Source organism: Herpailurus yagouaroundi, unplaced genomic scaffold (assembly GCF_014898765.1).
Source record: "Herpailurus yagouaroundi ecotype Mexico unplaced genomic scaffold, PumYag 184, whole genome shotgun sequence".
Lineage (NCBI taxonomy): Eukaryota > Metazoa > Chordata > Mammalia > Carnivora > Felidae > Herpailurus > Herpailurus yagouaroundi.
In genome coordinates, this window is record NW_024412415.1 from 21,514,088 (window position 1) to 21,527,180 (window position 13,093).

The 13,093-nt window shown below is 39.8% G+C and overlaps 1 protein-coding gene across 4 annotated transcripts in view; it reads right to left on the bottom strand.

Annotated features, from left to right (window-relative positions):
* NEDD4 (NEDD4 E3 ubiquitin protein ligase) overlaps positions 1–13,093 on the bottom strand; it is a 141,601-nt gene that overhangs the window by 105,715 nt on the left and 22,793 nt on the right. For 3 of the 4 annotated variants that reach the window (XM_040492765.1, XM_040492764.1, XM_040492766.1), the window contains exons 3-4: positions 8,863–8,941; positions 8,723–8,761 (exon numbers count right to left, since the gene is read on the bottom strand). In XM_040492765.1, the coding sequence (XP_040348699.1) occupies positions 8,723–8,761; positions 8,863–8,941 (118 nt within the window). The remainder of the gene's footprint in view (positions 1–8,722; positions 8,762–8,862; positions 8,942–13,093) is intronic. The other variant, XM_040492767.1, reaches the window with a different exon arrangement.

Below are 13,093 nucleotides of genomic sequence, written 5' to 3' on the forward strand. Positions count from 1 at the left end.
AGGGCAGTTCTATTTTTAACTTTTTGAGGAACCTCCATACTGTTTTCCAGAGTGGCTGCACCAGTTTGCATTCCCATCAGCAGTGAAAAAGAGATCCTCTTTCTCCATGTCCTTGCCAACATCTGTTGTTGCCTGAGTTGTCCATGTTAGCCATTCTGAGAGGTGTGAGGTGGTATCTCATTGTGGTTTTGATTTGTATTTCCATGATGATGAGTGATGTTGAGCATGTTTTCATGTGTCAGTCTTGTTCCTGACTTTAGGGGTAAGCTCTCAGTTTTTCCCCATTGAGAATTATATTAGTGGTGGGTCTTTCATATATGGCTTTTATGATCTCGAGGTATGATCCTTCTTTCCCTACTTTCTTGAGGGTTTTTATCAAGAAAGAATGCTGTATTTTGCCAAACGCTTTCTGTTCATCTATTGAGAGGATCATGTGATGTATCACATTGATGTGACATACCACAGTGATTGTTTTGCAGATATTGAACCAGCCCTGTATGTCACGTATAAATCCAATTGGTCATGGTGAATAATTTTTTTAATGTATTATTGGATCATGTTTGCTAGTTATCTTGTTGAGGAATTTTGCACCCATGTTCATCAGGGAAATTGGTCTGTAGTTCTCCTTTTAGTGGGGTCTTTGTCTGGTTTTTGGAACCAAGATAAAGCTGGCTTCATAGAAAGAGTGTGGAAGTTTTCTTCCCATTTCTATTTTTTTTCTATTTACAGCTTCAAGAGAATAGGTGTTAACTCTTATTTAAATGTTTGGTAGGATTCCCCTGGAAAGCCATCGGGCCCTGGCCTCTTGTTTCTTGGCAGATTTTTGATTACTAATTCGATTTCTTTACTGGTTATGGATCTGTTCAAATTTTCTATTTCTTCCATTTCAGTTTTTATAGTTTATATGTTTCTAGGAATTTGTCTATTGCTTCCAAATTGCCCATTTTATTGGCATAAAATTGCTTGTAATATTCTCTTATTACTGTTTATATTTCTGCAGTGTTGGCTGTGATTTCTCCTCTTTCATTCTTGATTTTATTTATTTGGGTCTTTTCCTTTTTCTTTTTGACCAAACTGGCTAGAGGTTTACCAATTTTGTTAATTCTTTCAAAAAACCAGCTGCTGGTTTCATTGATCTGTTCTACTATTTTTTGGTTTAAACAACATTGATTTCTGCTCTAATGTTTATTATTTCCTGTCTTCTTCTGTTTTTGGGTTTTATTGACTGTTGTTTTTCTAGCTCTTTAAGGTGTAAGATTAGGGAGAGGGAAGATGGCGGCATAGGAGGACGCTGGGCTCACCACGCGTCCTGCTGATCACTTAGATTCCACCTACACCTGCCTAAATAACCCAGAAAACCACCAGAGGATTAGCAGAACGGAGTCGCCGGAGCCAAGCCCAGACGAGAGGCCCACGGAAGAGGGTAGGAAGGGCGGCGAGGCGGTGCGCGCTCCACGGACTGGCGGGAGGGAGCCGGGGTGGAGGGGCAGCTCGCCGGCCAAGCAGAGCCCCCGAGTCTGGCTTGCAAAAAGCGGAGGGGCCTGACGGACTGGGTTCCGACAGCAAGCGCGACTTAGCGGCTGGGAGGTCATAAGTTAACAGCTCTGCTCAGAAAGCGGGAAGGCTGGAGGACAAAGGGAAGGAGAGCTGCTGAGCCCCCGGACGACAGAGCTCAGTTTGGTGGGGAACCAAGGCGCTCACCAGCGCCATCTCCCCTGCCCATCCCCCAGCCAAAATCCCAAAGAGAACCAGTTCCTGCCAGGGAACTTGCTCGCTCCGCGCAAACACCCAACTCTGCGCTTCTGTGGAGCCAAACCTCCGGCAGAGGATCTGACTCCCTCCTGCTGCCACAGGGCCCCTCCTGAAGTGGATCACCTAAGGAGAAGCAAGCTAAGCCTGCCCCTCCTGCCCCTGTGCACCTTGCCTACCCACCCCAGCTAAGACGCCAGATCCCCAGCATCACAAGCCTGGCAGTGTGCAAGTAGCCCAGACAGGCCACCCCACCCCACAGTGAATCCCGCCCCTAGGAGAGGGGAAGAGAAGGCACGCACCAGTCTGACTGTGGCCCCAGCGGTGGGCTGGGGGCAGACATCAGGTCTGACTGCAGCTCCACCCACCAACTCCAGTTATACACCACAGCACAGGGGAAGTGCCCTGCAGGTCCTCACCACGCCAGGGACTATCCAAAATGACCAAGCGGAAGAATTCCCCTCAGAAGAATCTCCAGGAAATAACAAAGCTAATGAGCTGATCAAAAAGGATTTAAATAATATAACAGAAAGTGAATTTAGAATAATAGTCATAAAATTAATCGCTGGGCTTGAAAACAGTATAGCTGACAGCAGAGAATCTCTTGCTACAGAGATCAAGGGACTAAGGAACAGTCACGAGGAGCTGAAAAACGCTTTAAACGAAATGCATAACAAAATGGAAACCACCACGGCTCGGATTGAAGAGGCAGAGGAGAGAATAGGTGAACTAGAAGATAAAGTTATGGAAAAAGAGGAAGCTGAGAAAAAGAGAGATAAAAAAATCCAGGAGTATGAGGGGAAAATTAGAGAACTAAGTGATACACTAAAAAGAAATAATATACGCATAATTGGTATCCCAGAGGAGGAAGAGAGAGGGAAAGGTGCTGAAGGGGTACTTGAAGAAATAATAGCTGAGAACTTCCCTGAACTGGGGAAGGAAAAAGGCATTGAAATCCAAGAGGCACAGAGAACTCCCTTCAGATGTAACTTGAATCGATCTTCTGCATGACATATCATAGTGAAACTGGCAAAATACAAGGATAAAGAGAAAATTCTGAAAGCAGCAAGGGGTAAACGTGCCCTCACATATAAAGGGAGACCTATAAGACTCGTGACTGATCTCTCTTTTGAAACTTGGCAGGCCAGAAAGAATTGGCACGAGATTTTCAGTGTGCTAGACAGAAAAAATATGCAGCCGAGAATCCTTTATCCAGCAAGTCTGTCATTTAGAATAGAAGGAGAGATAAGGTGTAAGATTAGGCTATGTATCTGAGATCTTTCTTCCTTCTTCAGGAAGGCCTGGATTGCTATATACTTTCCTCTTATGACCACCTTTGATGCATCCCAGAAGTTTGGGGCTGTGGTGTTATCATTTTCATTGGCTTCCATGGACTTTTTAATTTCCTCTTTAACTTCTTGGTTAGCCCATTCATTCTTCAGTACGATGGTATTTAGTCTCCAAGTATTTATTATCTTTGCACATTTTTTCCTGTGGTTGATTTCAAGTTTCATAGTATCATGATCTGAAAATATGCACAGTATGATCTTGATCTTTTTGTACTTGTTGAGGACTGATTTGTGTCTCAGTATGTGATCTATTCTGGAGAACGTTCCATATGCACTGGAGAAGAATATATATTCCGCTGCTTTAAGATGAAATGTTCTGAATATATCTGTTACGTCCATCTGATCCACTGTGTCATTCAAAGCCATTGTTTCCTTGTTGATTTTCTGTTTAGATAATCTCTCCATTGCTGTAAGTGGGGTGTTGAAATCCCCTACTAGTATGGTATTATTATCAATGAGTATGTGTTTGTGATTAATTGATTTCTATATTTGGGTGCTTCTACATTTGGAGCATAAATGTTTACAATTGTTAGATCTTCTTGGTGGATAGACCCCTTAATTATGATATAATGCCCTCTTCTTCTCTTATTACAGTCTTTATTTTAAAGTCTAGATTGTCTGAGATAAGTGTGGCTACTCAGGCTTTCTTTTTGTGACCATTAGCATAACAAATCGCTCTCCATCTCCTTAATTTCAATCTGAAGGTATCTTTAGGTCTAAAGTGGGTCTCTTTTAAACAGCATATAGATGGATCTTGTTTTCTTATCCATTCTGTTACCCTATGTCTTTTGATTGGAGCATTGAGTCCATTGACATTTAGAATGAGTACTGAAAAATAGGAATTCATTGCCATTATGTTGCCTGTAGAGTTGGAATTTCTGGTGGTGCCCTCTGGTCCTTTCTAGTCTTTGTTGCTTTTGGTCCTTTTGGTTTTGTTTTTGTTGTTGTTTGTTTGCTTGTTTGTTTTTGCCTTTTCTCCCCTCAGAGAGTCCCCCTTAAAATTTCTTGCAGGGCTGGTTTAGTGGTCACAAACTCCTTTAATTTTTGTTTGTCTGGGAAACTTTTTATCTCTCCTTCTATTTTGAATGACAGCCTTGCTGGATAAAGAATTCTTGGCTGCATATTTTTCCAATTCAGCACATTGACTATATCCTGCCACTCCCTTCTGGCCTGCCAAGTTTCTGTGGATAAGTCTGCTGTGAACCTGATCTGTCTTCCCTTGTAGGTTAAGGACTCTTTTTCCTTGCTGCTTTCATGATTCTTTCCTTGCGTGAGTATTTTGTGAATTTAACTATGATATGCCTTGTTGATGGTCAGCTTTTGTTCAATCTAGTAGGAGTCCTCTGTGCTTCCTAGATTTTGATGTCTGTGCCTTTCCCCAGGTTAGGATAGTTTTCCGCTATGATTTACTCACATAACCCTTCTACCCCTTCCTCTCTTCCTCTTCTGGGACCCCTATGATTCTTATGCTGTTCCTTTTTAATGAGTCACTGAGTCCTCTAATTCTTAAATCATGCTCTTTTGCTTTAGTTTCCCTCTTTCTTTTCTGTTTCATTGTTCTCCATAAGTTTGTCCTCTATATCACTGATTGGCTGCTCTGTTTCATCCATCCTTGCCACCGGGGCATTCATTCGAGATTGCAGCTCAGTTATATCATTTTTTATTTCATCCTGACTAGCTTTTACTTCTTTTGTCTTCACAGAAAGGGATTCTAATCTATTTTCAACTCCAGCTAGTATTCTTATTATCATGATTCTAAATTCTGGTTCAGATATCTTGCTTGCATCTGTGTTCATTGAACCCCTGGCTGTCATTTATTCCTGTTCTTTATTTTGGGGTGAATTCCTTCATTTTGTCATTTTGAAGGAAGAAAGGGAATTAATAAGGTAAAAAAATTAAAATAACAAAATTAAAAACAACACAAAAAAATCAAATAAAGGATGCTAGATCCTAGGTGTGTTATGGTCTGGTTATTGAAAGGAGCTTGAGAGATTAGAAAGGAAAAGATAAGAAAAGGAAAAAAAAGGAAAATAGGAAAAAAGAAAAAAAAAGGAAAACGTTTGAAATTTTGAAAGAATGAATACAATGAAATAGAATAAAATGAAATGATGGAAGTAAAATAGAATTTGAAAAATTTACAAAAAAGTTAAAAATACAGGAAAAAATTTAAAAATATTTTTAATAAAAATGGAAAATAAAAATAAATTTTTTACTCTTTATGTATTCAAGAATAAGAAAAGAAAAAGAAAAAAAATTGAATAGATGGACCAGCGAACAGACTGAAATACAATTGAAATTACATCGATTTCTCCTAGAACACAAACTATGAGGCAATTTATAGTCCATAAACTAAGCAAGCGGAGAGCCTTGTGGTGTTCCTGAAGCGTGAGGTTGGCCCAGTTGGGCAGGGCTTAGTGTAGCGGTTCCATTCTCCACTAGCTGGCGCTGCTTGGCTCACAGGCGTGGATTGTTGTGTTGCATGTAGGGGTGTATGTGCATGCAGGGGATGGGAAAATGCTGTCACTAAGCTACCCAGTCTCTAGTGTCAGAGCTCTGTGCTCTCCCAACTGGCAATTGAGCACATCTCCTCTGTCTCTGGCTTCTGTCCACTCCCCGCTTTTACAATGTCCATGACCAAACAGTCAGGCTGCCAGGTGGCACCTCCCTCCTGAGTTTTATCCCAGATGTGACTGTGTTTCCCAACCCCTCACTTCTGAGGGACTGCAGCCTTGACCCGTTCTGACCCTCTGGGGTAGGGTCTCCCTGAGCAATGGCCCCCTACTCCCAGGAATGTTCGCGAGACTGTGCTGCTGCTGATGCCCAGAGACTGTGGCTGGGTGCTAGCCTGCCCCAGAAAAAGTTCACGTGATCGTGTAGCAGCAGTGTTTCAGGGATTATGGTAAATCACAACACACACCTAGGGCCAGGCTTCACTCTTAACATCCTTGTTCCAACACCAATGAATGTGGCTGTTCTCCAGGGTCCACTGGGACCTTTGCCTGTGGGGTGGCCACACAGACTCTACCAAATGTCCTCCCAGCAGGGGAACCACCTCTCCCCTTGTGACCCAAGGACCCCTCGGACCTCACTCTCTGCTCCTGGGGATTTGCCCTTCCCACCAGAGCACCACTAGGTATTGAGCTATGTGGAGTTTCAGACTCTGTGCTCCCCGTTTATAGAGTTTCAATGAAATTTAAACCCTCTCCTTTCTCCTTTCTCCCTTTTTTATTCAGTCCCTTGCATACTCTTTCTTTTCTCTCCCACTGCTTTGGTGGGGGGATGCTTTCCCGTACTCTCTTCCTGTCTCTGTCCTCTCTTTGCAAACAAAAATAGCTCCCTGACCTCTGCAACTCCCCTCTACCCCAGTTTACCTCTCTGTGCCACACACCTGCCAAGATCTGTGGTTCAGGTTGTGAAGATTGTTGTGTTAATCCTCAAATCAGTTTCCTAGGTGTGCAAGATGGTTTAGTGTTGATCTGGCTGCATTTCAGAGATGACAGACGCAAAAAAAACTTCCATGCTGTTCCCCATCTTGGCCTCTCCCCAGGTGCATTTTTAATATTATGTTGTGACACTCTGGATTCTGCTAAGATCCTTAATAGCTTTACAGTTGTTTATAGCATCAAGGCCCTATTACCGCATCATGGCTAAAATTAGATGTGTCAATTTTTTTTTTAATTCTTGAAAAAAATAATGAGATAAATATATCTCTAATGTGATAAATAATAAAAAGCTATTTTTAATGGAGAAAATCTAGATAAACTCTCATTAAAATTGGAAACAAGACAAATAAACATTTGTCCCTATTAGGACCAAACATTATGACAAGTACAGGCCAATAATATTAGAAGGAAAAAAGAGTAAGAGGTCCAAAAATCTTCAATACATTGAAAACACATACATTTCTAAGAAAAACACACAAAAAAATAAGTAAAATAATAGTAAAAGTGTAAATAAATAAAACACTCAACCACTTGAGAATGTTAAAATTCTCTCCTAAGCAATATTTGTGCCAGACAAGCAATCAAAACCAGAGGTTACCAAATCTGGAATTTATTCTGGTAAAGGTAAGCCAGAAATTTAGCTTCATTTTTCCCCATATGACTATCCAGCTGACTCAATACAATTTCCTCAAGAATCTAAAATTTCCAAACTGATTTAAAATGCTATTTTCATGCCATACTAAATAGGGTAAGGGAGATCTCCTTCTCTAAACAAGAAAAACCAGAAGCACTCTAGTTGGTGCTGTTGGCTGGATTTTCAGTAACAGCTTCTCAGACATTTGCTTCAGCAATTTCTTTCCTTCCAATTCACTTTATTAAAACAAGACTAAACAAATAAAAAAATCTTCAAATGTGGAATACAGAAGAGTGACTTCTGTTTTCCTGACCAAAGTCTGGTGTGGCACCATAACAGCCTGCAGACAGGCTAGTGTTTGAGGAATGGTCAGCTACAGTCGACCATTGTAGATAGCATTAAGTAGGATGAGACTAGATGAATGTGGCAACATGGGGTCAGTGGGGACCTTAGTAAGAGCAGTTTTATTCCAACGATGCAGGTGTGAGTTAGGTTAGAGTAGGTTAAAGAATGCATTAGAGAAGTAGACATGATGGGGACAGCTCTTACAATGCAACTCTTGTAAGAACATTGGTTATTTAAGTGAACAAAGAAATTTAAGTCCACAACTAAAGGGGAATATGAGGCAAGGCAGGACATTTTAAGGATGGAATGTACAAATGGGAATGATCCAGCAGAGAAGGGGAGATTACTGATATGCATCTCTACCATTACTCGGAGGGTATTGATTCTGGAATCAGCAATCTGACAAATAGGTACAAAGAAGCATTGTCAATTTGAGGACCCTCCTGAGGAGTCTGAAATAACTGCTGATTTGGAGTTTGCTCTTGTGGTATAGGGAGGAAGGGTGAGGGGGACGACAGGAATGTGAATGAAGGGTATATGAAAAGAAATGCATCTATTTGTTGATAGGCCCTCACCATCTCTAGTCCAGATCAGTCTATTTAATAAGTGACTGTGGAGACACAAATGTTGAATGATCTTTAGGGGAAAACACCAAAATCTGCTACATTTGAATAAGACTATCATATAGACTTTAACCCAGAATTAAAGTGGAATAAGATAGGGACACCTGGGTTGCTCTATCAGTTAAATGTCCAACTCTTGATTTCAGCTCAGGTCATGATCTCATGGTCTGTAAGATTGAACCTCATGTTGGGCTCCATGCTGACAGCACGGAGCCTGCTTGGGATTTTCTTCCTCTCTCTCTGCCCCTCTCCCACTCATGCATGCTCTCTCTCATGCTCTCAAAACAAACAAACAAACAAACAAACAAACAAACAAACTTTTAAAAAAGTAGAATAAGATAATTCCAGGTTTATAATCATCTTTTACCTCTTTGTTACCTTACATACATGTTTTTTTATAAGATAAATGGTTCTAGGACCATGTCATCATGGGGATACCGAGCTTTAACACTTTTTAAATTTTTAAAAATCTAGACAAATTATTATAGGATACATTTCAGAATATGATAAATAATAATATCAGTCTAATCTATTGAAAAAATTTTTTTGCTGTTTTACTGAAATAAAATTCATACTTACTCTGAATAGTATTTCTTCATTCCATTTTGGATTCAAAGTCTAAAAGACAATAAACAGAGTATAACTATTTTTTAAATATTTTGTCATATAAAAATAAAGCAAAGTATATTAAAATGTTTTTGAATATTGCTACATCTAACCTTTTTAATGGTTTTCGTTTGCACACTTGTAAAAATTCCATTCATTGGGTCATATAATGTCACTCTCACATATGGATCACTGTTAAAATAAAAAACATATATATAATTGTTGCTTATTCCCAAACTCAGATTGCTCAACCTATAAAAATCACAGATTTTTTCCTTGTTAGCAATTTCTACAATTATTTCCTACTGTTAAAGGGAGGGTTCCTTGGCAGGAGTAGGTAATTATAGTAATTTCTGCATCTTGTTGAAAAGCTAAAGTACTGTGTTAGTGAAATAGACAAAGAATTGGAAAGAAACCTTTTAATCCAATTTAGTGATTTCCAACCTATTTCGATTTTTCAAATTTTGTTCAATTTTTATTACGTTCTTTCTTCTTTGGGGTTAAGATGGTTAATTTGATTCTTAAGACTAGCTTTGCAAGACCTCAGGTTGTTCCAAGTTATCTCAAGGGTGTAAACTGTTTTTACAAAATAAGACAAAGTGCTTTCAGTTCAAAATAATTATGTGTCATGTAACCCCTTCTACAAAGTGACATGGAAAAGAAAAATCTTGTGATACGTAAGTTTGCAAAACAAAAGACTGTACACTTTACCTGCCCCTGGTCAAATTCCTCCCATTTCCTTTGGGGATCCCAAGTACTCATGATTCTTCACCACCAACTCCCCCTCCAATTTCCTCATACAACCTTACCTCTTACTTTGACAAAAATCAAAGCCATCAGACCACTCCCAAGACCCCGGTATTTATCAGAACTCATCCTTACCCCTAACCTCAGTGATTCAGGTGTTGTGCCCCTATTTGAGGTCAATTCCTCTTTGTACATGTTCTAACCACCTGCTCTGGAAACTTCTATCATCTATTTTCATTTCTCCCTTTTGTATCTTCAGCTTTTCTTTTCACCTATGTTTTTCTAGTCACATAATTATGTTTTTAAACCACCTCCCCCCCCCCCCCTTAACTCTTCCTCCTTCCTCCAGCAAAGTGATCTAGATTGTCTTTCCTCCCACCTCAAACTTTCTAGGAAAATAATCTGTAATAATAATAATGACTAATATTTATATAGCAATTACTCTATGCCAGGTACCATTCTAAGCAGTTTACATATATTAACTCTTAGAATCCTTATAACTGCCTGTGAGGTAGGTATGATTATTGTTTTTATTTTGTACAAAGAGATAGTTCAAATCATAGCAGATCATACAGCTACTAAGTGCAAGAGTGAGAACTGACACTCAAGCACCTGGCTTCAGAGGCCATGTTCTTAGCTACTCTAGCCCACCACCTCCCTTTCTTCATTTCCTCAACCCCCACTGCTCTTCAAAGTCTTAGAATCTGGTTGCCACCTCTTTCTTTCTAACCCATCCCTCTGAAAATGCTAAAATCACCAATTTTGCTAAAACAATCAACACTCTCCAGGCACTGATTTTGCTGGTCCTCTCTTTATTTAATACTACTGATTAGTTTCTCTTTGAAACTAATCTCATTTGCTTTCATGACACAACTCCCTTCTGGTTGTCCTTATACTATCCTAATTGTTCTCTCCCGGTTGCTTTCTTAGGCTCCGCTCCTACTACCTGCCAGTTAAATACTGAAATTCCCTTAAGTATTGCCCTTGGTCCTTTATTCTCTCTACCTTTTCCCTTCACAATCTCATCCATGGTTTTAACAACTAACTGTGTATTCTCAAATATAAATGTTAAACGTAAATGTAAATATAAGTATATATCCTCAATCTCACCACCCAGCTAGACCCTGCCACCTGGCTGTTTCTCAGTAGATCTTCCCTCCCCCCTCCCCCCCCCCTTTTTTTTTTGCCTTTTTCCACGTTATTTATTCACAGTCACATAGCGACATGAAGGGAATAAACCAATTGGGAGTTTTTTGGAGAGAATGGGGTATGGGTGGAAGGGTGGGACTTAAACAGAAAATAATCTTATACACAGCTAGATAGAAGATTTACAGATATCTTTTTAAAAAATAGTATTCTTTGGGGCGCCTGGGTGGCGCAGTCGGTTAAGCGTCCGACTTCAGCCAGGTCACGATCTCGAGGTCCGTGAGTTCGAGCCCCGCGTCGGGCTCTGGGCTGATGGCTCGGAGCCTGGAGCCTGCTTCCGATTCTGTGTCTCCCTCTCTCTCTGCCCCTCCCCTGTTCATGCTCTGCCTCTCTCTGTCCCAAAAATAAAAAATAAAAAAAAATAAAAAAAAATTTAAAAATAAAAAAATAAAAAAATAAAAATAATAATAATAAAAAAAATAGTATTCTCTGAGGGTAATGGAGTAAGATAAAATCATCATGAACAAAATAAATTAGCAACTTCTTATTACTGCATAACCGAAAACAAAAGTCTTAGGAAATGATTTGCAGTTTCTGTCATGATTTACAGATACTTATGTGATATATATTTCCAACATGGAAAAATAAAGACTAACACTGAGTAGTAGATTACCACAATGCAGAGGGAACTTGAACACATGAAAAGAGCTGCCATCTGGTAGCAAAAATATATTTACGCTGATATTAGTATCAAGATTAAAGACACTCAAATAAGTTATGCCAATACAGCAGAACTATTATTCCTAACATCATAAGAACAATTTCTTATTACTCCTACTCATAACTAAAAAGTCTAAGAGCTCTGCCCAATTTTCAATTGGCTGTTCTATCATAATATTTTTAAATTGTAAAAGATCTTTATATATATTGTGAATTAAAGGGTTCTATCAGATACAGGTTTTGAAAATATTTCCTCCCCATCTGTGGCTTGCCTTTTCCTTTTCTTAATTGTGTCTCTCGGGGCGCCTGGGTGGCGCAGTTGGTTAAGCGTCCAACTTCAGCCAGGTCACGATCTCGCGGTCCGTGAGTTCGAGCCCCGCGTCGGGCTCTGGGCTGATGGCTCAGAGCCTGGAGCCTGTTTCCGATTCTGTGTCTCCCTCTCTCTCTGCCCCTCCCCCGTTCATGCTCTGTCTCTCTCTGTCCCAAAAATAAATAAACATTGAAAAAAAAATTTAAAAAAAAATTGTGTCTCTCAAACAACAAGAGTTTTTAATTCTGATCAAGTCCATTTCAACACTTTCCTTCGTGTTTCATACTTTTTGAGTCCCGTTCAATAAATCTTTGTGTACCCCAGTAGAGCACAGAGTTTCTCGTATGTGTCCTTGCAGAAGTTTTATAATTTTAGCTCTTATTTTCTATATAATGTATGATAAAGAACAAGGTTCATTTTGTGCCATACAGATAACCCACTGTTCCAGTACCATGTACTGAAAAGACTAACCTCCTTTTGAATTACCTTAATACTTTTTGTCAAAAAGCAATCAGCCGTGTGTGTGTGTGCATGCGCATATGTGTGTGTGCATTTCTATATTCTTTCTTCTATTCCGTTGAACAATTTATTTATTCTTATGCCAATGCCACTCTGTTCTGATTACTGTAGCTAGATAGTCAGGCTTGAAATTAGGTAGCATAACTTCTCCAATTTTGCTCTTTTATGAAATTGTTTTGGTTTACTCTATGTCCTTTGACTTTCCATAAAAATAATAGAATCAATTTACCAATTTCTTTAAAAGATCTTTCTGTGGGGGAACCTGGGTGGCTTAGTTGGTTAAGCATCTGACTCTTGATTTCAGCTCAGGTCATGATTTCACGGGGCCATGAGTTCAAGCCTCACATCAGGCTCCACACTGTTAGTGCAGAGCCTGCGTGGGATTCTCTCTCTCCCCCTCTCTCTGCCCCTCCCCAACTCCATCTCTCCCTTTCTCCCTCTCTCTCAAAATAAATAAATAAACTTAAAGAAAAAATCTGGCTATGTTTAAAAAAAGAAAGAAAAAGAAAAGATCGTACTGGGATTTTGACTGGGATTATGCCAAATCTACTCAATTTGAAGAGAGCTGAAACTCTAACAATAGCGAATCTTCCAATCCATGAACACAGCACATTTATCCATTGATTTAAATCTTTGATTTCCCTCAACAATGTTTTACTGGTTTTTAAAAAAAAAATTTTAAGGTTTATTTATTTCTGAAAGAGAGACAGAGAGACCACAGGAGCAAGCGGGGGAGGGGCAGAGAGAGAGAGGGAGACAGTATCCAAACACACTCCAGGCTCTGAGCTGTCAGCACAGAGCCTGACGGGGGCTTGAACTTGTGAACTGTGAGATCATGATCTGAGCTGAGTCATATGCTTAACTGACTGAGCCACCCAGGCATCCCAATGTTTAATAGTTTT